Source organism: Amblyomma americanum, chromosome 11, assembly GCF_052857255.1.
Source record: "Amblyomma americanum isolate KBUSLIRL-KWMA chromosome 11, ASM5285725v1, whole genome shotgun sequence".
In the NCBI taxonomy this organism is placed as follows: domain Eukaryota; kingdom Metazoa; phylum Arthropoda; class Arachnida; order Ixodida; family Ixodidae; genus Amblyomma; species Amblyomma americanum.
The window spans coordinates 1,329,588-1,353,473 of record NC_135507.1 but is presented as its reverse complement, the minus strand read 5'-3'; the positions used below and the strand labels follow the sequence as shown (position 1 = coordinate 1,353,473).

The window sequence follows — 23,886 nt, the reverse complement described above, 5'->3', positions numbered from 1 at the left end:
CGTCCTGGATGCATTTCATTGCCATTTGGCAGACTTGGTGAAGAGGATTGTACATGATTGCAGCACTGAACTCGTTGTGATTCCGGGTGGGATGACGCCACAACTACTGCCCCTTGATGTTTGTGTAAACAAACCCTTCAAGGACGCAGTCAGGCGGTGCTACGCAGAGTGGGTGCGCTCAGGTGTGCCTACAACGACTCCAACCGGGCGGCTGAAGCCGGCCTCGCCAGCCACGCTGTGCAAATGGATCGTGGGCGGCCACTCCAGAAGATCTTGTGTGTCGTTCTTTTAAGAACTGCGTCATCGCGAATGCCCTCGATGGCACGGAAGATGAGTACATTTGGGAAGAAATGTCCGAAGAAAGCGCTGCTGAAAATGAAAGTGATTGAAGTGCGGGTAAAACTTTCTTTTTTTCCATTTCGCGTCTCTAAAACTTCACCTCGTGTTATATTCGGGTTCGTATTATACTCAGGTGTTACGGTAAGTGATCAGGGGAGTTACACATGTAGCACTGTCTGTGTGCTCTATGGACCTGATCGGCCTGCATAACCAAAGCGCACCCTAGCCACCTTTCTGACAAGGATCGCAGTGTCACCTCTTGACCCTCCCATGCCACTGTTAATGCCTTTTGCAATCTGACTTCAAATTATTCCGCGAGGCTGACCACTTCGTCTGGACGCAACGCCTTCCCAGTAGTCTTGTTTTGGATAGCAAATGCCTGGCTTCTAGGCTTAACACATATTTTAATTCATCTGCTACAATGAGCTGTTCCAGGGAAGATATGTTGTAGCTGTTGTAATTTTGAAGTCGCATACCAAACTGAGCCCATGATTCCTTGGACCCATTTTTGGAGTGTTTAAAAGTTGCCTGTATTCAGCCGAAGACAGCCTGAAGCTCCTTCAAAACTTCTTCCTTGAGCTCTGCATAATATTTGAGCTTCTCTGCCGATAGGCGAACCAGCAATCCCCTGGCTTTCTCATTCAGCCGAGGCAATAAGAGGCTTGCTCTTGGCTCTCCTGGAATGTTGTATGTGTCCAGGGTCGCTTCGACATCGTCGAACCAGCGAGGGACAAGAGCCGCCTCCACTGGCATGACTAACTGCACTCCCGTCACGTGTTTGTGTACTTGAGCCTCCTGTTCTCCTCCCGCACACAGTGGCGACGCGTGCATGGCATGAGTGGCACCAGCATTGCAGTTGTTGCGCAATCTTTCAGTCTGCAGTTTATTTTCAGAAATTTTGAGCTTCATCTGCAGTAACGCTATCTGGTCAGCAACGGACACAGCTTACCCTTCGCTGACGTTTTTTACCTTGGCAGTCACCGCCAGCTTCATTTGCATATCCCCTTCGCTTTGAGCCCCTCCTTCACCCTGTTGCTACCAGGGCGCCTACGAAACAGGAATCAACCAGACACACACCTGCCTGGCCCTTCACTACAGGGGAAGGCTTGGTCACTTTGTCGACGCTCGAGGTGTTCGCTCAACTCTGGGCCTACGTCCTCTCATCCAGCATCTAGGCTGGGACCGCTTCATGTCAGAGGTCGTGTCGACTGCCCCACTCAGATAGGTTCTTTCCAACTCTTCCACCATGCTCCTCCCGACGAAGCCGGACCACCAAGAAATGAAGGTTACGGCAGAATTTATTTACATTTGTACAAAATTGAAACAACTTTGCTGCAGTCAGGATCCGGCCTGTAGTCTTGTCATCCACCATCTCTTTGCTCCGTTCTTCTAAGTTCCTCAGTTCAGGGTCCTCCTTTCCAGCTTGCTCTGGTTCGCCCTTGCTTCCCTGCCGTTCACTTTGGTCGGCTCCTTGTGAAGGCAACATCTCTGCTGGTTCCCAAAGCCCGGCGGCCGTTACGGAGGCGTCGCCGCTCCCAAGCGCTGACCGTGGTCCTATCGGGTGACCCCTTTCCGGCGTACTTCATAGGGACCATTCTCGCCTTGGCCGCCAGCTGTCTACCCGGTGCCAATTTTCCGCCACTTCGGCTAGTGCACGGGGCCATTTCTTGGGCACGCAGGAACAGCCTGCACGCACACGCATAACCGCGGCGTCCTCATGGCTACCGCTCATCTTCCGCCTTTCGCCGTCCTCCAGGCGCCAGCTGCCGGCCACCGTTCACGCCGCTTGGGGGCGAGCCAATGGACGTGCCTGACAAACCTGTGTGCTGTGCGATTTCAGTGCATGTTAAAGAATCCCAGGTGGTCAAAATATCCGGAGCCCCTCACTACGGCATCCCTCATAGCCTGAGTCGCTTTGGATCGTTAGACCTGCATAAGCCATAAACCTTTCCTGCAATTACACCGCGCCACCAAGCAGCTGAGCAAAGCACTGTGGGAAAACTGAGCACCGCTCGCATCTCTCAGACTCTGCTGGCAAGCTTAGCTTATCTCTGCAATCTCTTCGTCATAGCTGCGCCACTGCTTTGCATTTTTTCCTAGTCATCCTCTTGGGCCTGCTGTAATTGAATCGGCACGGTCGGGTGTCACGTTCTGCAGCCATGGATCACCAGCCCAGCACGGCAAAATTGGGATGTTATTAGCCCCGCCTCCACTGCACACGTTACAAACTGCACCCTCAAGCACCCATTTTTTTTGCTGCCAGTACATTGCTGACACCAGGATCACAAGTCGTGAGTGGTGGTGACACACAGCCCGACATCGCTGACGTGAGTGGCCTGCACAGCGCCAGTCGCGGCCCGTACAAATCGCCGGTGCCGCGATCACCAGTCACGCCTGTCGCACCACAAACGAAGGACGGATGTGGGCTGCCATAATCACGTGAACCCGCCGGCTGAAAACAGAATTCTGCATACGAGTTCTGTGTGCTTTGGGTCGTACGAATATTTTTCACGTCTCCTTGAGATTCATATGATGGAGATTCTACTGCAAAACATTTTCAGGTGTTCGATATAAAGCACACTTCACTTTCTCCTGTTGGGGCTTGACAGTAACTGCAGTGCCTTACCCACATAGTCCCCCTGTTGGGCTGCTTCAGGAGCAAATTTTTTTTTTGTGTGGCCCTCCTCTTTCGATTTCATTTGAAACAAGCGTTTTCTCATTTTTTGCACCGTTAGCTTTTCTCCTGGCATTGGTCAGATTGTCTAGCCTTGTGCACAGAGGTTTTCCTCTGATCTCGTACCATCTCTCTGCGCGACAGAGGGGTCGCCGCAAGCGCCATCGGCAGCAGCTGCTGCAGGAGAGCGCGATCAAGTGGCAGCAGAAGACGGAGCTGCAGAAGCTCAAGGAGGAGCGCAGCGGCCTCTTCCGCCACGAGGAGGTGCTCACCATCACCACACCAGCAGCAGCCTCCTGTTCCTCCCTGTCCAGCCTGCTCGCTGCCGACGAAGAGGATGTTGATATTCTGGACTGAGCATTGGGATCTGTGGGTAGGTTGGCAGCAGCGTAATTTATCGTCTTGTGAGCTTTCACCTCTTCTTTTCCTCACTGTATTGCTGCCTGTGTGTTCACTTTGTGGTGGTTCCTGCAATGGTTTGTGCGAAGGGTGCCGATAAGACATGTTTCTTCTGTCGTGTCACGTCACACTCTGAAGGGGGAAGGCTTGTTATGAGCATTACTGCATCACGAGGTGCTCTGCAGTGCTTGTCTGTTCGTATTATGTCTGAAGACTTGTACGGATCATGTTGTGCCAATATGATCGCGCTTATCATGCTTCTGAAAAATGGGGTCTGAGGGGCAGTTTGCATTAGCGGGGTGTTTCATTTGTAAAGGCATTCTGAGTCTGCGTGAAAGGTAATGTTTTCACTTGTTTTGCATTAGAACAGTCTTGTTATTTGGGTTTAGGTAATTTACCTGCCATCCCCTTGGGAAGAGGGAATATGGGGTGGTTCCATTTCATTTTGCCATGGCAGTCTGTGTACGTTGGCACCCAAGGGGGTAGCTCAAGACACGGTAACAGATGCATCAGAGTACATTGTGCCAATTCAGTGTTGAGGGACAGGGAGTGCCATTGCATTATGTTGAATTCCAATGGCAGATTCGGGCCAAGTTTTTCTGCTCTGTTGGGATCAATCGCATTCCATTGGCAAAGTGGGAGTGCGAGTTGTCTGTTCCATTGGCAGATTGGGATCAGACGTTGATCCTGGATCGCTCCGTGGAGCAGCGATATTTGCTCCGCCGAAATCGGCAGATTTGACTGGAACCCCGCTTGACGTTTTCCTTTCCCCCGTGTCTGCTTTCAGTCGCAACCGGCTGCTTCCTTCCTGTCGTTGCTACGCGGTGATCCAGGCAACATACAAGGAAGATTTTTGACCCTTTTTTTTGGAATAAATTATCCCAAATGTAACAATTTTTCGTTTTGTTTGCGTCAGCACAAATTTAAAAAAAAATGCCTTAACAGGATATCAGTTTTTTGTGACCACTTTTGAGAGCAAAATCGTTGTCCTGTATGAACCTCCTGCGAATTCTGATTGCAGACGACGCGTACTCGCTAAGCCTAGCAGTTCTGTAAATACGGAAGCAATCTGAAAATTTGGCGCGTTTTATCTCTGCAATTTTGTGGTTCAGGCATCATTGCACTCAGTGAAAGCTTCGTGCGCCTTTCGTTTGCCCTGAATGTGAGAGAGTGGCGGCAAGGACGAATCGCTGGTGAAGCGAGAGGCAGTGCTTCAACGGGCGTCGCCACGTTGCCCGAATAGGAGTTGAAGTGCCCCAGTGGGAGCGATCTGCCATTGGAATCCCAACATCAGAGAGGGCCTAAAGAAGAAAGGAGATAGGAGGAGGCATCAGCTTGCTGGTGCCATCCGCCAGGAGAACACCTTTCCATCTCTCCATGTCAGTGTTCTCATAATCTTAGCATCATGTTTATACAATTATTGCGAATGTTTACTTGTGTAATGAGCATTTCTTTTTTTTTTTTTCAATAATATACAAAACTGCGGGGATTTTGTTCATTGTGCAGTGTACTATATTAGCAAAAAAATTATATTTCTACAGCAGGAATAGTGGGTGCATGCATTACGCAAGTAAATAAAGTACTTTTTCTGCTGTGTTTTGAATCCAGCAGAGATATATGATTGTGATTCCTTTGCAGACCATCGGAGTGAGAGATTTTTAAAATTCACCGTTTTTTTTTTTTTTTTGCTTATGTGGGGTTGGGGGGGGGGGGTGTTTCCCATTTGAGTGAATTGCACTTTTAATTCTTGTGAAAAGAATTGGGCTTTGCTTTTTCTGTTTGATTATTTGCACGAGTTTTTGGTGCAGTCATTTTTGCTTTGCAGGCACTGTGGGGACTAGACTCATCTCAAGAGACATGATGGCAGGGTACTTTGGCATAGATCAACAGCTTTGGCCAAGCATCTGTGTTCATTGCTGCTGTAGTGAGGCTTCTACAGGAAAAATATTTCTGTAATTCAGTGCCATTTAAACAGTTGCTCTTTCTTCTTCATATCAGCTGTAAATAAGGAATGTCTGCTTTGCATTTGCCTCCTCTTGTTTGCAAATGATTGTGATTCTCGAGTTACTGGTGTTTTTCCCTTGTGCATGTGTGACAGCAAGCTACTGCCAAATTTTGTTTTGTCCTTTAGAATTGTTTGTTCATGGTTATTTTGCATTTGTTCATAATTTTCTTGTGTACCACACAGGAACGAGTTGTGATGGGTAAGAGTGCCATGTTAAGGAAGTGTTTAGCCCCATACCGTGGTGGCTATGATTGTGGGTGGTCAGGCAAGGCAGCATGCACAGACTGGGGTTTTGCATGGGGTTTGCAGACCTGCTTGAAAATGGCATAATTTGTTGGTAGCGAGTTGAGATTACTGCGTGCGGCCTGCTGTTGGGTTTTGTTCAGTCAGGTTATTCACACAAAAACAGAATCCTTCAGCATGAACAAATGGCTCAAGCATGGCACTGAAAGGGGTTGTAAACATGTCGATGGGAACAGAAATGGGTATGGCAAAAGGAACCATGCCATGTCAACATCATCTTTAATGCTGCTGCACAGTCATCGTCAATAAAGGTTAATTTTTTGTGATTATTTGGACAGCTGACTTGCTTCACTAAATGAACTTGCTCACTAGGGCAGCTGTATGATGACATCACTTTTTATTGGCATACACAATGATGAAGTGTTGCACCAGGCATTGTTTCATACAGTGAGTGCACAGCCCATTTGAAAATCGTGAGAATTGGACTCAACAGGTGACTTCTTTGTATGCAAACGTTTTGCGATGTGTTGAGTGGTACAGCAACAGTACAGTCGACTTTTGGAGCTCTTGTACCCATCACGCTGCCTGGGTGCAAGGCTGACCGGTCTTGCGACTAAAGTGGAGTGCACAAGTCTTGCTTATGTTGTGTATAATACATAATGGAAGCCATTCAGTGCCATATATCGTGGCCATGCTGGTAGTTTGCTGTGAAATCAATGTAGTGATGAAGTGAATTGAGGCGGCTGTGTTTGACAGTGGCATTCTGCAGAAATTTTTGGAGCTTCATCACTGAAATGAGTCCGCATTTCAAACGGGCAGATGCGGCATGCAGATGGCCTTAGTGTGCTGTTTTTGCAGCTGAGGTAAAAGTATTTATATAATATGACTTGCAGCACATGTGGAACGAACCACCAGAGGTTTGCGCTTTATATCTATCGGAGCGCCTTCATACAAAGCACCAACTTGCGCAAGCATTCAGTGCATTGATGGCTAGATGCATAAATTTCCAGCACCCCTGGGCTCGCGTGGCTTTTTGAAAGCTGAACACCTACCACACCTTGCATGCTGCAGCTCCTATTGAGCACTACAGTGCAGGCATTGCACTTGGGCTTTTTATTCTCTATCACCGGCTGTCTGTGTAAGGCCGTAAGCAAGAAGGGGCCCTGAAACCACCTCGTGGTCAATCCTTGGCAATGGGCACCGTAGCAGTGACTTCATTTGTGAATTTTTTCAGCCAAACACCCAAGAGGAGCGGTGATATTGACAATGTTTAGCTTCTTACAACATGCTCACTTGCAAGGACCCGGTTGGTGTCGGTGACCTCGCCCCCAACGCTAACTGCCCTATCACGTCACAGAGGAAAGTTCTTGTGCATTACGTGTCTGGTACTACGGTGTGTTGGGTCTCACGTCCCAGAGCTGCATGTGGGCAATAGGAGACACTGCAGGTGAGGGTTCCCGATTAGATTCAACGTCCGGCAGTCGGAAGTAAGGCAGGTCGTCTCAAGTTAAATCTAGCAAGTTCCTCGGTTTTCCCGCTAGCAGTGCATGTACCGGTAAAGTATTTTAGAATTCTTTTACGGTGTTCGCACCTCCGTAGTTGACCTCATTCGCATCGCATCGTAGCCTGCATAACCTTCACGAAGCATGCAACCTATTTGAAAGAAATTGGCCCATCGATTTCCCGTTGTCATGGCCTCCGAGGTCACTGTTTCGGTTCCATCAGTGTAGTCTGCGACTTTGGAGGCCATATTTCAGTGCAAAAGAGAGGACGACAGAACACAGCGAGTGCTCTGTTCTGTCGTCCTCTGTTGTGTCGTGTTTCGCACTGTAACTATGGAAGATCGTCACCAACTCGCCCAACAACTTGCTTTGCCATATTTCAGGCTGCGATGAAACTGCTACGGGATGTCAGAGGCCCAGCTGTGAGATGTCAGTTTTTGACCACAGTGTAGCTGGACCGTACCCTCCTTTGTTCAAACACAAAGGTTACTAATGGCATTTCTGAAGGCGGGGTGTGGTCCAACAATAGTGGCATCCTGTGGGCCATTGCACCCGTGGAAGCAGTGCTCTGCTGCTCAACAGTGGGCTGATTTGCCCGGCAGGACGCGCTGTCTACGCTATGGGTTAAGCACTTTGCCCATAGCGATGACAAGGCCACTGACATTGTCGACGACGAAGTAGAGGAACGGCCTGTCGAGCACGACGTCAATGGTCTCCTCCGAAGGGCCCACGAAGGCGGGCTCTCGGCGCCGGTTGCTTGGCTTGGGGGGGGGGTGCTGCAGCAGGTCCGGCACCGCTGCTTGCCACGCGGGGCGCCTTGATGTCCAGTGAGGACTTGTGCACGACATTGGTCACGTGCAGCCACGGAACGTCGCTCATATCGAACAACTGCGCCCTGCCAGGGCCGAACAGCGAGGCGAGCCCCATGCTGGCCAGCGCCACAGTCAGGTTCTCGTGGCTGTGCTCAATCTTGATGCGCGGCAGCTGCATGGGCGGTACAGAAAGAAGCATGAGTGTGCATACGGTGCAGAAAATTGCGGCGGCCTTAATTTTTGTTCTTTGCAAAAATGTGGGCTGAGACCGCATACACCATTAATGCAGAGAATTGCAGGGAGAATTACGCTTGCGCGCTTAGACTCTGAGCAAGTTTGCAGTTGATCATCAAGCATATGTCTAACATGAGCTTTGTTGCTAGAGATTTAGCATACCGGACCTGTTTTACGTACGCCTGTTACGCAGCACACAATGTGACCATGATCGGCAAACTGCTCGTGATCGGCGAGTGTTTTTGTGCAATGGTCGAGCTCACTTTAAACAGAAGTGTGCATCCGTGACGCCACCTGACTGCTTACCTTGCCCGATAACTTCAAGAGCTAGCAAGTGAATTAACTGTGTCAAATTTTAAGAGCACTAGCTCTTACTACTTACATTTGCTCGTTTCACGTCAGTTGCTCCGTTCGCTCTCAGATTTCAAGATGGAGGCTAAATTACGTGATCATGGCCATAACACTTCAGGTCAGCAAAATGCATGGCGAAATGTGACACCCCACCACGTGACCGCGCACAGTCCTTGGGCGAGCACGGCGGCCGGATTACGCCTTATACTGCTGTTCCGCTATATATATGTACCGTCTGAGCGTGTGCCCAGGCTGGTGCCACTTGGGGTCACCATTGGTGACAAAATTGTGGCCCACCTGCTTGGTGCAGAGTGTTTGGAGTGGTGGCAAACGAATTGGCCCAATTCGGTACAACCCCTTCCTCGCAAAAAATTCGACAGTTGTCGCCGAGTACCTACAGAGTTCCAACGACATCGGCTTTGGGTTTTCGGTAGATGTGCAAGATTTGTTCTACTCTGTTCCTCAAGACCAGCTTTTGTTGGCTGTAAAAGAGTGCATAGAAGCAAACGGCGACTTGTTTTTCCAGAACTCTTCAGGACTGTCGGTTGATAATTTTATCGCTTTATTGCAGTTTTACCTAGGTGCTGCTTTATACATTTTGACAGCCTGACTTTTTTGCAGCGCAACGGTGTGTGCATAGGTTCCTGTGTGGCCCCCATCCTTTGCAACATTTTCTTAACAAAGGTTGATCAATCGTTAGATAAACTTTATGGGGGGGGGGGGGGGGGGGGTGTCAAAGGTTTTTTAGGTATGTGGACGATTTTTTAATGCTTCTAAAAAAGCGGACGTCCTTCACCTACCCCTACTGTAGGTTAAGTTTTAGATGTTTTTGACAAGCTTGGACTTGGGCTCACTTTTTACAGTTTTTAGACTTAAAACTAACCTTCCTTGAAAGACACGTTTGCTGGGGTTATTTTCCGCGTGCAAAAGAAGATTTTTTGCCTTGCGATTCTATGCACTCCTAGACTAGAAATAGCAATAGCGTCGCATTGCCTGGAGTTGCAAGATAGCTTTCAAATTCAGATGAGCAGACTTTCGGCAGCTGGGTTCCTCTGCTCTGTGTTTGTTTGCGAGACCCTCCTTCAAGAACTTAAGCACGGAAAACGAAGAAATACTGGAGAGGATCGTCGCAGGACACAGAAGCCGCTAGTTGTGCCTTACGTACACAAAACCTCGCACAACGAGTTAAGTGGCCTACAGGTACAGCGTAAAGTGAAATCTAAGGTCTGACGAAATCTCGTCTGGGCAGTAACTGATTTCAACAGAAAAAAAGACTCCGACCAAAGGTTTTTGTCAAAACACGTTTCGGCTTCCATACGGAAGCCTTGTTCACTAAATTTTTATTGTAGAACCGCAACGCTTAAATAGGTTTCAATAATCGTCCCAGGCATCTTTCATAGGTTGGCGGGAGATTGCCGATGTTACGATTAAGTCTTTTTTTCGGTGGTCTGAATCACCAAGGACTCGAGATACTGGCGTGAAAGCCAGTTCTTTTCTTTGGCGATGATGGAAGCCATTTCCCAGCAGATATCATGACCTGCCGATACGGCGTGCTCCGCAAGTGCGTTGGAAGTGACTTTTTTGTTCTTCACGTCCGACATGTGCTCTTTCAGACGCCTTTCAAAATTCCTGCTCTCGTAAACATTTATAGGTCCGTTCGATTCGCCTGCACTCCCTGCACCAGTTCTGTAAAGTTCCGCAGCGGTGCCGCGAGCGTGCAGCGCCAGTTCCAGCAGTTCAAGTGCTGCTTACTTCCAAAACGAATGGTCGAGTGCAGGCCTGGTCGTCTGCTAGCCGTGGCGTCGCCACCAAATTGCAGCCACGTGGCGCCCAAATCAACGGCCGTCAACATCCCGAACCGCGTGAAGAATTTTCAAACAGCACATCGCAGCGAAGTGTTGCCATGATTCAGTCTCGATGCAACCTTGCGGCAGCTAAGCGAAACGCACGTGTGTTCTTTTACTGAACACGACTGAGGTGCGCGCGCACCGACTTGCATGCTAAGCGGTTGTTGCAACAACGTGCATCATGCGCTGCATGCACGTGTTTACTTTTTAGTTAACATAACCGGCTTCGAGTACTAATATAACTTTATTAGTAGAAAGGATCGATAGACGCCGGTTACGGGTCCGTCGAGAGATGCGAGGGCCGCCGTCCCCACCGTCGTCGCCTTCTCGGGTGGCCACTCGCGTTCCATGAGAGTCGGCGGGCCCGTGTGAGGCACTGTTGTCATCGACGAGTGGAATAATTTGAGTATGTCCGCCGTTTATCGCAAAGCGCAAGCCATCGTCGCGAAAGCCGTCGTCTGCTTCCATGACGGCTACAGCTGCACCATTTCGGCACCGACCATTGAGGAGGTGCACAGTTTTCCTGCACTTTCCTGAACTAGACGTGCACAACGTATGCACTTTTTTGAAACGAATGGCGTCGTGTAGACGGCGCCATCTTGCACCGCTGAAACGAATGGCGAAGTGCAGCACCGCGAGAACCAGTTCACGAATTGCAGGCGAATCGAACGGACCTATAGTCACACTTGGTGCAGGGGATTCTGTACACAACACCCGGAAATTTTTCTTTCTTTAGTTTGTCCTTGACATTCACGAGTTCGTGCCATAACTTGTGGGCGGGAACGTGGGAAACGTGCACGTCGTACGTGCGCAGGACGCGTCCCAGTGCTTAACTTATGCCCGGTACATAAGGTATGGCGATACGTGCTTTGCAATGGCTGCCGACCGGTCCGCTGACCGCACCGAGCGACGTTCTACGGAGTCCAAAAAATTCCAGTTCATCAAATCACGACGCATTTGTATCAAGTCCGAGGCACTATCTTCAGGTTTTGGGAAGATTTTTCGAGATCGTTGAATTAGCGAAGCCGCAACTGCACGTTTGTGGCATGCCGGGTTAATAAAAGTTAAAATGCAGGTATCTGCCCGTGTGGGTGGGCTTCCTGAAGACTTGAAACGAGAGGCGGCGGCCATCTCTCTCTACTGACACGTCCAAAAAGGCAAACGGTTGGCAACCTCCTCAACAGTAAACGTAATGGCCTCAGCAAGGTGTGCATGGCTTCAGATCACAAGCACTGAGAACATGCATGTTACCGGCGGTGGTGGTTCTGACAAAACACGCTTCCGATGTTCGTATTAGCAGCATCAGTTGAAACAGACGCCCCGTTGAAGAGCTCCGAAGTGCGCACTGACTCGGGGCAGGGCTCCAAATTCTGGTGGTCACTTAACGTGCCAGATTTTTAAACTACAACTAAGGACGGCGCGGTTCAGGTGTCCAACGATATATGAGAGATACTGCGCCGTTTCCTTTCCGCCCAAAACCAATTATTATTAACTAAGGAGTTTTGCATGTAACGCGAATATGAGTGACCGTACATTGCGGCGGCTCGGTATACATGCGTCGGCATGTACGCGACACAAAGGTGGCACGTAATTTCAGTGCAAAGGTTAGCACGCACCTTGATGTTCGCCCTGCGCACTTGCATGTTTGCGAGGATGTCGCTGATGAGCTGCGCGCTGAGGCGCGTCTCCAGCAGCCCCATGTCGTCGTGCGCGTTGGGCGTGAGGGCGAGCAGGGACACCAGCCCACCGCCGGCCAGCGGTACCTCGACGGCGCTGCAGTTGAGGTAGTCGTGGCGCGCGTATCGCACCCGCGTCCACCGGGCCTCCAGCATTGCCGGGTTGCCGCCCAGCAGGGCTTCCGGGGCAGCCGTCGTCGTATCTGCGTTCAGGAGAGAAAAGGGGCGCACAATAGTTTTTCCCAAGAACGGTTCGGGGGAGGTGCGCCCGAGTAATTGAGAGAATACGACAGTTATCGACTGAGCCTCAAAGGGCGGGCTGTTCGGGAAGAAGGAGACCTTCGGCCCTCCAGCGGACGCCCTCGGCAGGCACCAGGTCCAGCTCGATGTGCGAGTCCAGGTGCAGGCCCGACAGGAGCAGCAGCTGCGTCCACGGCGGCGGCGTGTCCGGAAGCAGGTTGGCCAGCTGCGCGTGGCTCGTCTTCTCCACCACGGCGTTGATGTGCTGGCGCGCCTCCTCCGCGTTGGCGGCGAAGTCCAGCGAGTGGACGGACGAGTTGTAGAAGTGGTACAGCGACCGCTGGAACGGGTACTTGACGCCGAAGTCGCGCTGCACATACAGGCTCCTGCATGCACCGGAGCCCTCGTTGGTTGGCAGCGGGACGCGAAAGAACAGGATTGCTGTATACCTGAAGACGAGCAGGTTGGCATCCCTCAGGTTGAGCGCCAGGTGGGTCGACAGGTCCCGCACGGCGAGGTGCACGTGCTGCATGCCCCACAGGTAGAGCACGTGGCGCAGCGCCATGGCCGATGAGCCGCGGGCGCCCAGCAGCAGCATGCCCAGCGAGGAGCTGACGCAGAAGGGGCACAGCGCCACGTTGCCGGCCTTGTGCGACTCGGCGCCGCCATCACGCAGCGCGCGGTACAGGTCCAGGCCGAACTGGTTCGCCGAGAACGCCAGCTTGCGTGTGCCGAACGCCAGGCCGCCCTGCTGCGCGCGACGCAGCTGCGCGCACGACGTCAGCAGTAGCAGCAGCAGCAGCATGGCCCGCGGCGCCATGGTGTGGTGGCCACGGGAGCTGCGTGAAATGGCGAACGCATTTTTAGGCTTTCATGTATACAAATTATGGCTCCACCTCTGGTGAGCTGCTACCATTACGCGAGGAAATAACGATGTTCGTCATTCTGTACCAAACTTCAAGTGTAAAGCCTGCAGCGTGAGGGTGGCTGTTGTGCCAGTGCTGCACCGTGAGCTTCCCTTCTGTACAGTGACCCTGAACAGATAGGCGCAGAAACTGCTCTCACAGGAAAGCACTTCTGTTCATATATAGCAAGATTTAAAACTGCTGTCTGAATGACGCCGATCTTAGAGCATGAACTGGAAATTGCGATCATTTATTTATTTTCGGTTATTCTATACAATCGTGGAGGCATTGCTGTGGTGGTGGTGGTACATAAAAAATTAATTTGTTACAGAAGGGGTAATGGATACAGCGAAAGACCGGAAAGGAATCTGCAGAAAATTTACAATTCCCCGCATTGAGAACTCCGAATTCGTGACATTTCATGGGACACTTGAAATAATTTCCCTTTTTTTTTTTTGAGCAGCATCTTGATTCTGTTTGTATTTTTGCGGGCTGTGGTATATATTTCTGAAATGAACGCCCGTTGCTAGTCAGCGCCTGTGCTGTGTTCTTGTTTCGTCCTGTGTAAGCGCTGTTTCTACCGTGAGCAAGAGGAAACGGATAACCAAAATTGGGAAGGCGCCAGTATAGGATGTTTCACCACTGCCGCCACATTCGACGCTCTAGCGGATCAGAAAGCAGGCATGCGGCTGCGTTTTTATGGAGGAAAAACGCTAAGGCGCCCGTGTGCTGTGCGATGTCAGCGCACGTTAAAGATCCCCAGGTGGTCGAAATTATTCCGGAGCCCTCCACTACGGCACCTCTCTCTTCCTTCTTTCACTCCCTCCTTTATCCCTTCCCTTACGGCGCGGTTCAGGTGTCCAACGAAATATGAGACAGATACTGCGCCCTTTCCTTTCCCCCCCAAAAAACCAATTATTATTAAAAGACCTCAGTGGAACTTGGTTTGTCGCCAGAGTCTTACCGTCAGGATAACCCAAATAAATACTGCATTTGCAAGAGTATAACGCAAAAAAATTTCCCTTACATCATCTGCTTCAGAACGTGCCACGCGTTATGTTTTTGAACCTTTTTTTTTTTTTTACCGGGCTCTTCAGCAACTAAAGCAGCATTCGCCACCAGACATGTAACCTTCTAGAATAAGCCAGCTTTTCAAAACCTTTGGGGGCAAGAAAAGATTGTTTATCAGGACACGAAAGACGCAGTAACATGTTTCACTTCTCGGTGAACAGCTCAACCGCGCCGTGCGTAAGCGGGTGGGAGTGGAGGAAGAAATGGGTGTCGTAGTGGAGGGCTCCATAATAGTTCCCACCACCTGGTGGGGGTCTCTAACGCGCGCTGGCATCGCACAGCACGCTGGTTCCTTGTGCTTTCGCCTCCATCGGGACGCGGCCTGGTTCGAACCCCGAGGTCACGCGAGCGACGGCCAAGCCGCTGACAAAGAGGGACAGCACCACGGCTCAAGAGCTGCATCTTTAATTGCGACGACATATCCGTTGATGCCGGTTTCCCTTTCTTCGGGGTGGGTGGGAGGGGAATCAGCCTGAGGAGTTTGAGATAGGGCTATATTCGTAATAGTATTTCTTATAAAACTTTACTCGGTGAAGCCTACACTTTCCATTCTTTCGTGCGGATTATTTTTTCTGCGCTTTCCATTCGTTTCTCGCTCACCTGTCCAACCACTATAAAATCACGGTCCGGGTTAGAGCCTCCGGTTTGCATTTGGTTGTCCAAGCAAGCCTTTTCCAGCGACCAAGGGAAGCCTAGCCTGCGCTGGGGCCATGCATGCGTGCAGGACGGCAACGCGAATACAGTCCGCCTTTTTCACACGGCCGGCCTCCGCGCCGCTTGAAAACAAACCACCAGCTTTCACCGCGTTTGCGCAGTTCATGTTAAGGACAGGCGGAAGAGAGATGGCAGCAGCTGTCAATCCTGTACTGCGCAGTGCGGTCCTCGTGAACCGGATCGTGCATGCGTTTGTTCTCGCAGTTTTCCGTTTTAGCGGACGTATTTTCACTCCCTCCCCTGAGGAAGCCACATCTTGATAAAAAATTGGAGGGGAAACTTGAGCTCCTATTAAGGGCGTGCAGCGATATATTTAATGGGTTAATTCCTATGTACGCAAATTGGTTACTGTTAAGTGGAAGCCCACAGGGCCGATGGGACCCCCCCCCCCCCCCGCACTTGTTTCCAGGAGCGGTCATGCCTGGGGGGGAATCGAGGAATGTACGTCGAGGCGTGACGCCCGCTTAGGGTGAGAGCTGCGCATTCCACTGGGCTCGCGACAGCCCACGGGGAATCGAGGAATGTACGTCGAGGCGTGACGCCCGCTTAGGGTGAGAGCTGCGCATTCCACTGGGCTCGCGACAGCCCACGGGGACAATGCCCCCCCCCCCCCCCCCCCCCCGCACCTGCTACCAGGAGCGATCATGCCCGGGGCGGGCCCTGGGCTCCGCCCACTAGTACATACGATGCAATTGCTTTGCTATTGGTCTAAATTGGGCGAGAGCTAGATTACTCAAGCTCCGCCCAATTATCGAAGGGTTTAAAACCCGCGGAAAACGACGACTTGAGACGAGCGCGCCGAGTCTCAATCTCGGCCGTTTTTAACAGCCTTTTTTTAAACTGCCTTTTACTCACCTGTCTTTTTATGTCAGTGCCGTCTTTAATAAATAAGTTTTGCTTTGAGAAGCTGGAATTGCTGCCCCAACCGGCAACGTGTCGCCGGACGAAGACCTGAAGTACTCTTCGTACTGCTAACTGCCGTTCCCCTGGAAGGAGGGCAGAGGAAAGTTTAACTGGTGCCGTGACCAGGATCGTCTGAGCGGCTTCCTGCAGAGCGGTTGGAGGCAGTACCTTCCTGAAGATTGACGGAGCACAAAATCTTGGGGAGAAGCCCCGGGGACCAAAGTCCAGGCGAGGCCTCGGAGTCAAGGCTCCACGTCAGCGCTGAGGGGCCAGTGAGGCGAGACCGACGGAGCGAAGCGCTGCGACTTCTTCGGCGCCGGCGGCTGGCGACTTCTGCAGCACCGGCGGCTGGCGACTTTGAAGGCCGGGAGGACGTGAAGGGTCTGCTGCGAGCTACAGATTCCGGCCACCCTTCTGCGCCTCAGGACGTGACCTGCTGCTGCCACGAAGCAAGTGCCATGACCGACCGCCCGACAACGGAGTGTTCCCCCATTTTCACTTTACTTGCCTCGGGAGTGCTTGAGCCGTAGGGTTAGAACTACGCAAGGCACAATGGCTACATTCAGTTGGCAGAGTGAGTATGGCTGTGGCTATGAGTATGAGTATGGCTCTGAGCGCGCAGAAATGTCAGAGGCCGAGCGGGCCATGGAAAAGGAGCGAGGCGACGCTATTATCCAAGAGCTGAAGCGCCAGTTAGCGGTAGCCGAAGAGAAGCTACGGCAGGAGAAGAAAAGGATTGCAGAAGAGCAACGCTCGCGGAGAGTGGCGCGTGTATTGCAGGAGCCGGCACACGCCCAGCCTTGCTGTATCATCGCCAAGGACGCTGATCAAATGCTGATCGATGAGGCGAATAAAGAGGATAGCAGCAGCGTAGTTCAGTCCGTTCCTATTGAGAACAGACAAGAGGAATCACGGGTTCCTGCAAACAGCGGAGCTGTCGTTAGCGTCGAGGAGCCACACATTGTGCAGTCAACCACGGGTGTTGACACACACAAACACCCCTTGATTCCCAGATCGGAGGTGGGCTCTGCGCACGTGCCCGGGAAAAATTCGACCAGCGATCAGACCATGCAGGCCGAATATTGCGAAGCAGCCGAGCATGTGGTTAGTAAGGCTAATGGCGCTGATGAGCGAAACGGCACGGACTGCCTTGCCGGACGGGTTGCCCAGTGTGACACGTTGTTGCCAGTAGAAGCGCCAGTAGGCCAGACAGCGTTTGGCGAAAGCGGCGTGTGCGTGCAAACAGCATGCGCATCATTCACAGCTGCGTTGGAGAAGCCAGCCCCACAGCTGGGTAGTCGCGACTATTTGGAGCCGGAAAACTCGTCTAACGCGGCGATAAGTTGGGCGGAAGATGAGTGGAGTCCCAGCAGCGACGACGGTAAAATTGCTCCACGCCCTGAGAGAAGCAAAGTTACAATGCCGCTTACAGAGGCGAACCGCGACCCATGCTGCGATCTCATTACGGGTCTGGGCAACTGGCGGGTCGCAAACCTAGAGGCCGGTGATGATGAATGCAATGAGCCGACCATGCCACATTCTAAAAGGCTCTCTCGATATGAGCATTTAGAGCCGTTCGCGGAAGCTTGCGCCCCATATGCGCAGACTGTCGGCGGCTCCACCGAGGTAGAAGATGAGCAATGCAACCGGAGAGCAGGACAAATGCCAGAATGGTGCACGCTGCATCAAGTAATCTCCAGTTTTATGCCATCGGGCCACGTGTTCGATCCTGGTGGATAAAGACAAACGCCTAAAGATCCCAGCCTTAACTCACTCTGCCGGGTGGCGATAGTTGTAAAGATGTACTTGTGGCTCGAGCACACAACGAGGCGGGGGGTGAGAGTGGGGAAACATGAGCAGTTTACTGCTAAAAGACACTGAAGATGGTTGGACAGGCTCATGCCAGTGGGCTTATTCTGTCCTTTGCGAACTGTTCCCCTTGTGACATTTAATCAATGTGTGACGAAGAGCACCGTGTCATTAGGTTTGTTTTGCCCTCGTCGGGATCGGGTTGAGGTGTATCTGCCACTTCATAAGAACTGGAGATATTGTATGCTTTGTTCATTCGGTATTCAGTTCTATGTTGTTGCGTGTGAAATTGTTCTAATGCTTTTACCAGAGGATTTCATTTCTGCTGGTCGTCCTGTACCTGAAATGTGTTAACTAAGAGTTGTGCTTGCGTCTGCATGCCTGAAGGTATCCTCCCTAGCACGTTTTTTTCTTCTTCCAATTGTTAGTAGGACGCAGAAGGGTTTTTTTATTGTTGGTACAGCGCCCAGTTGAGGGCCGGGTCCATTGTGCATTTGCGCGTTCCATATTTTGTTGAAGGCCGCATTCTTGGCGCTATTGTGGGTTTCGGTATGTTGGGTGTACAGCAAGTGTCCCCCCAACATTCTTGGTGGGGAGGTGTTAAGTGGAAGCCCACAGGGCCGATGGGACCCCCCCCCCCCCCGCACTTGTTTCCAGGAGCGGTCATGCCTGGGGGGGAATCGAGGAATGTACGTCGAGGCGTGACGCCCGCTTAGGGTGAGAGCTGCGCATTCCACTGGGCTCGCGACAGCCCACGGGGAATCGAGGAATGTACGTCGAGGCGTGACGCCCGCTTAGGGTGAGAGCTGCGCATTCCACTGGGCTCGCGACAGCCCACGGGGGGAATCGAGGAATGTACGTCGAGGCGTGACGCCCGCTTAGGGTGAGAGCTGCGCATTCCACTGGGCTCGCGACAGCCCACGGGGACAATGCCACCCCCCCCCCCCCGCACCTGCTACCAGGAGCGATCATGCCCGGGGCGGGCCCTGGGCTCCGCCCACTAGTACATACGATGCAATTGCTTTGCTATTGGTCTAAATTGGGCGAGAGCTAGATTACTCAAGCTCCGCCCAATTATCGAAGGGGTTAAAACCCGTGGAAAACGACGACTTGAGACGAGCGCGCCGAGTCTCAAGCTCGGCCGTTTTTAACAGCCTTTTTTTAAACTGCCCTTTTTTTAAACTGCCTTTTACTCACCTGTCTTTTTATGTCAGTGCCGTCTTTAATAAATAAGTTTTGCTTTGAGAAGCTGGAATTGCTGCCCCAACCGGCAACGTGTCGCCGGACGAAGACCTGAAGTACTCTTCGTACTGCTAACTGCCGTTCCCCTGGAAGGAGGGCAGAGGAAAGTTTAACTGTTACTCTCTACTTTATATCCTTCGATCCCTTGGAGGCCTCATACCACCCCTGGCGGCAGCGATTGAGCGACAAACCACTGCCCTGGGACGGCAGGTGCTGCCAGCGTTGGGCATTGCGCGATCTATAGGTTGCTCTTTCCGAGTGACAAATCATTAATTTAACTGCCACGTGGGGTGGGCACAATCTGGTGGCCAGGATTTGATGACGCCGCAAGGTCACGTCACCTAGGCTGCTCCTCTGGAGTTTTTCGTTGATTTTTCGCTCACGTCCAATGACGCCTGCGACACGAGCTCCTTTTTTGTCGCTTCAAAAGGCGGATTAGAGCTGCACAACGGCAGTGTGTGTAATAATGGCCTTCGGCTGCGCCACTCTCCGTCAGCCAGCAGACGCTGGTCAGGGAGTTCCGTATCGCTTTTTCACAATGCCTCTCTGCTCCTTGGGCGTTGCATAAGGCAGCAGTCGAATCATGGCAGCTGTCTGTCGTCCCCCAAGCAGAGCTAGTAAGCTCACGCTGTGCCCTCTGGCGGCCCGTGACAGGCGCTGACCCGTGACTCGGCGGGAGAGAGCCACTGCTCCTCTCACGTGCACTGTCCCTCCTCCTTCGCCGCAGACAGAAAGGATTCACTCCCCTCGCGCATCTATTGCGCGGTCGCTGAAAACAGCCCGGATAGTTTCAGATAAAAGCTAGCGATTTGGGACGGGGCCCAAATGGCCAGGAGGAGGTTCCTCTAATGGGGGCCGGTATTTCGTAACATAAAAATAATTCATTACAAGAAATTGACCGGCACTGGGAATTGAGCCCAAGGCCCTCTGCGTGGCCACCAAGAGTTTTTTTTTCAACATGGTATTTACTGCTCGAGGCTATGTATGTGCAGAAAGGAGGTACACGCAGATTATTTACAAAGCAACGAGCTAGTGAGCGGCTTGACAGAGAACAACGCAGCTGAAAGGGCGGCAAAGATAGACACCGCATCAAGGGCGAAACCAGTCCGGTAGTGGGAAGTCACTCTCATCATGAACATTCGACTGAAACAAGAGGTTCAGCGTTGCGGTCCAGCATGCGCCTTTTCCACAGGCTATGGAGTGCAACGAGGAAGAACATGTCCTATATGGCTCGTAATCAGGTTGAGTAGTCGCGAGGTAACAAACACTGTATATAAGAGTTCAAAACAGTCTTCCTTTTACGTCCTCGATCTGCTGCACGTCCCAAAACAAAATCGCGTCCTCCTCGCAGCGCTCAGTGGTTTCAGGTACATTGCACAGCTAGCAGAAGGTACAAAAATGCTCTTCCTATGGGGCCACGTGTTAAGAGCTTCAGTGTGTAATTAACAGAAGAACGTTTTATCGGCATCTTGCACACTCGCGCTATTATAACCCTTGAGGTCAGGGTGATACAATTGCGGCGGAACGAGCGTCGCTATCAAACACCCGTACAGACTATTACGCGTTCACTGTTGGTGAACACCCTTGAACCAACAACTATTTGTGGCCTATTTATTTTCTGCTTCGCATATATGCCACGAAGAGTCAAGCGTGTTATAGCGAACGCGTTGTGTTGTGTATGACTTGGCAACGTGTACTTATGTTATAGTAATAAAAAAATAACACCAAATATAAATATGCTAATTAGACGTAAAAAATTGAGCGGAATGGAAAGGCGGTGTTATGGTACTGAAACAAATGGTGCGTATGTGTATGAGTGTGTTGTGGCGCAGTATGTCGTGCAATGTAGTGATTGGTATTCAGTAATGTGATTTCGAATTGGTAATCGGTGGTTAGTGATTGGTTATCGGTCATTGTAATGGGTGATTGGGATTAATTGGTACTCATGATCTCGGAAGCCGCTACCGCGTCTGTTCTTCGGGCGAAGCTTAAGCATCCTTGTAATTTCGCCCTGACACATGAGAAAACGGTGCACCTCTGGGCCGGGCTTGTACTAGCCTATTGCTGTCCTCCACAACCACAGCTGGGATCGCAGAGCGTACACCTTCCTCTCAGCGGTGCCGTTCGAGGCCTCTTCGTTGGGCACTGGCGTTGGTTCTTCGCAGCGGTTGTCCCTGCAGGCAGCAGTAAGTCAACCGGCACTCGTCGGTGTCCATGAACTGCGATCTGTCCTCCTCGCAAGCGTGCACTCGAGAGCGCAGCAAAAGACACCGACCGCGTACGTGTCCGGTCCCCGTCACATGCTCAGCGAGGGCCCGACTCGGCAGCGCATCGAGCCGCTGTTTGGGCACGGTGGCGGAAGGGGCGCAATTCTGTTTCCGGACGAGCCGTGCAGGTGGCGGCGTTCTCGGTGTCGCAGCAGAGGCGGTTGACGACGCGTGCACACATTCCGGTGCCCTCGAATGTAGTCTGTAGCCGCACTCTGCGCGTGCTTGGCCCCTCAACACACGCAGCGGTGGGCGAGTCTTCCGACGCGCTTACGGAATTCTCAGAGACGCCTGGTCCAAACCCGGGATCCGGATGCAAATTTGATCACTGCTTCGGGTTTTCATGTTTTGTGTGAGCGTTGTGCCGTACATTACTCGGTAGACTGCCGCTTATTGGTCGCTTCAAATCACCGCACCTTATAGGAAAATCCTGTGTCTCGCGTCTTTCCTACAGTATTCGCCGCAGTTTCTCAATATAGTTCGTCAGTGTTTTGCCAACAAACACGTTTGCTTTTGGCACTGTGCGCACGTGCCAACAGTTACTCCCAGAGACTGTCCCCTTCCCCCATTATCACCGGGTTTCTTTTTGAAATATTTCTCTTTTTTGTTTCCTTAAGGAAAAAGCGGTATCTTGCAGTGACGGGTTCGAAATGGTCCACCTCAACAAGCACCTCAAACAAGCCTCAAACATCAGAACATGAGAGGCAACCAACGTCGAGAGAGGCTCAAAGGTTTTTCACTCAGACGGACGTTCGGTCTGGTGGAAAGTCCAGCTTTCTGGGATGTGACTCTGATTTGTGATCTGATGTGGAGTATTGTGCAAGATATGAATATATTGATGGGAATGGGCTAACCATCTGATGCGCAGCAAAATATTTGTTTTGAAGTTTGTCCTGCGCTAGTGCCATAGAAAACCAATGGGGTGCGACAATACATAGCAGAAGAGCGTCCCGAGACGGAATCTGCGGATACATTGATTTTTATGCCGCATTGTTACGATAAGCGAAAAAAATGCGCACATAATCAACTTCGCGTTTAAAAAATGCGCATGTGGATATTGTTTAGCAGCGAGCGAGTCGAAACAGTATCTCCTGCTTTGGACAGCGATGCAAGGGCTTAAATACGAAGGTTTCTGCTCTACGCAAAGACACACACATAAGGCCAAGGTCAGCCACAAGCGTTGTGTTCGACTATACTCCGACGCAAAAGCTGACCATACAATTGAGTACGTGATGGGTCATTTTTGCTTGAATACAACGTAGGCGCAAACTCATGCTTGAGTTTAATTACGTGTTTTGTTTTGTACGCAAGTCGCGTCGTGATTTCGGAGCTTAACGCCGAATCACAGTCTATCGTAGCCCACATCGAGTCGCGGCGCTCAGATCATCCCTCTGATTTGTGCTGCTGCTAGCAGGAATTATCGGCACGCACTCATTTAAGGACAAGGCACAATGCGTTTTCATGCTAATTAAGCACAAATGAGCTGGACCTTGAATGCAGACCAGCTGTCCTTTCTCGCACTGACGTACAAGTATACGCACTCGGGGTTTCAGTCATGCTTACCCTGAGTGGCTTGTCTCCTCCAGGGTCCTCCGTCCCTGCACGAGTGCGTTCTTCTGCGCGCCGTCCTCGGATCGGTGTCCGACGTGCTCCCCGCTGCGTTTCGAGACCGATTCGCCCGGCTTGGCTGCCGCACGTGGTCCCCGTGCTTTGTTGCCGGGGATAACCCAGTTCGCCGGGATGTGCGCCACCCTTCCCGACGCTCTCGTTGGCCGGCGTGGCGTGAGAGCCGTCGCGGACCGCCGCTCCTGGCGGCCTCGCGGAGCAACGGCCCATGGACGTCCTCTCTCTTCTCGAGGGGATGACGGGAGAGGGCTCAACTCTGCTTTGTGGCAAGGCGAAAGCTGGGCCATTTCTGTCAGGCCGCCGCCGTGGTGGCGCACGGAAGCGCCGGGTACACCGGAGCTGCTGAACCATCTTCCCGAGGCGCTGCCATTGCGGCGGCCGCCTCTGGGAGGTGAATTGAGTTCGGACCGATGGAAGCTTGAAAACGCATTCCTTTTTGTGCTCGTACAATCTGCTCGCACCCACGCACATGCATACGTCCAAGCTTGACCTTGGAGATTCAAACAACGCAACGTTTTGTTTCGCTGCATGAGTATAATAAATGTACACAATACTTTTATGTGTAGCGAGGCCAGCCGAACACCCTCTCCAGAAATGTCTGAGCATATTTTCACGCATGCAAAAATGGTTGTTGGTCGTCAGTGATGAGCGCCCTCTGCGATCAACATTACTTGTTTGGGGACATTGACACAACGCGGATTTTGCCAAGTGTGTTGTGACGCGCCCTCCTCTCGCTTAGCGCGCATACGTCTGCCTGTCAAGAGTTCGGTCACGTGACAGCATGATTTTGCGCTGAGCGTAAGCACCATGTCCCTCGGTCAACCGAGTCCCGAAGTGCACCGCCTCCCGCCGGGCCCCGCGAAGCAAGCACGACCGACTCGAAATCCATTGTGTCCCCCCACGTGTGGGTCGTGCTCTTCGTTTGTGAGATACCTGGCACGTTGCCTCGGGTTGCGCTTAAGAGCTCGGAGATAAGGCTTTTCCGCCGCGATAACTGAACAATCGGCGAGGCCAGTTAAGAGCTGCA

The 23,886-nt window shown here is 51.7% G+C and overlaps 1 protein-coding gene and 1 pseudogene across 4 annotated transcripts in view; one reads left to right on the top strand and one right to left on the bottom strand.

Annotated features, from left to right (window-relative positions):
• Positions 1–5,989, top strand: part of LOC144110047 (uncharacterized) — a 48,771-nt gene extending 42,782 nt beyond the window's left edge. Inside the window, exons 7-8 of one of the 3 annotated variants that reach the window (XM_077642853.1) lie at positions 3,158–3,386; positions 5,238–5,989. In XM_077642853.1, the coding sequence (XP_077498979.1) occupies positions 3,158–3,370 (213 nt within the window). In that variant the 3' untranslated portion in view covers positions 3,371–3,386; positions 5,238–5,989. Of the gene's footprint in view, positions 1–3,157 lie in introns of all 3 variants that reach the window. The other 2 variants (XM_077642852.1, XM_077642854.1) reach the window with 2 other exon arrangements.
• A 683-nt stretch (positions 5,990–6,672) lies between these two features.
• On the bottom strand, positions 6,673–23,410 carry LOC144110046 (leukocyte elastase inhibitor-like; annotated as a pseudogene). The gene is made up of 5 exons (XR_013309687.1): positions 22,797–23,410; positions 12,772–13,161; positions 12,422–12,708; positions 12,023–12,285; positions 6,673–8,146 (listed from the first exon to the last, which is right to left on the bottom strand). The product of XR_013309687.1 is annotated as a leukocyte elastase inhibitor-like (transcript).
• Between the last annotated feature and the right edge of the window lie 476 nt (positions 23,411–23,886).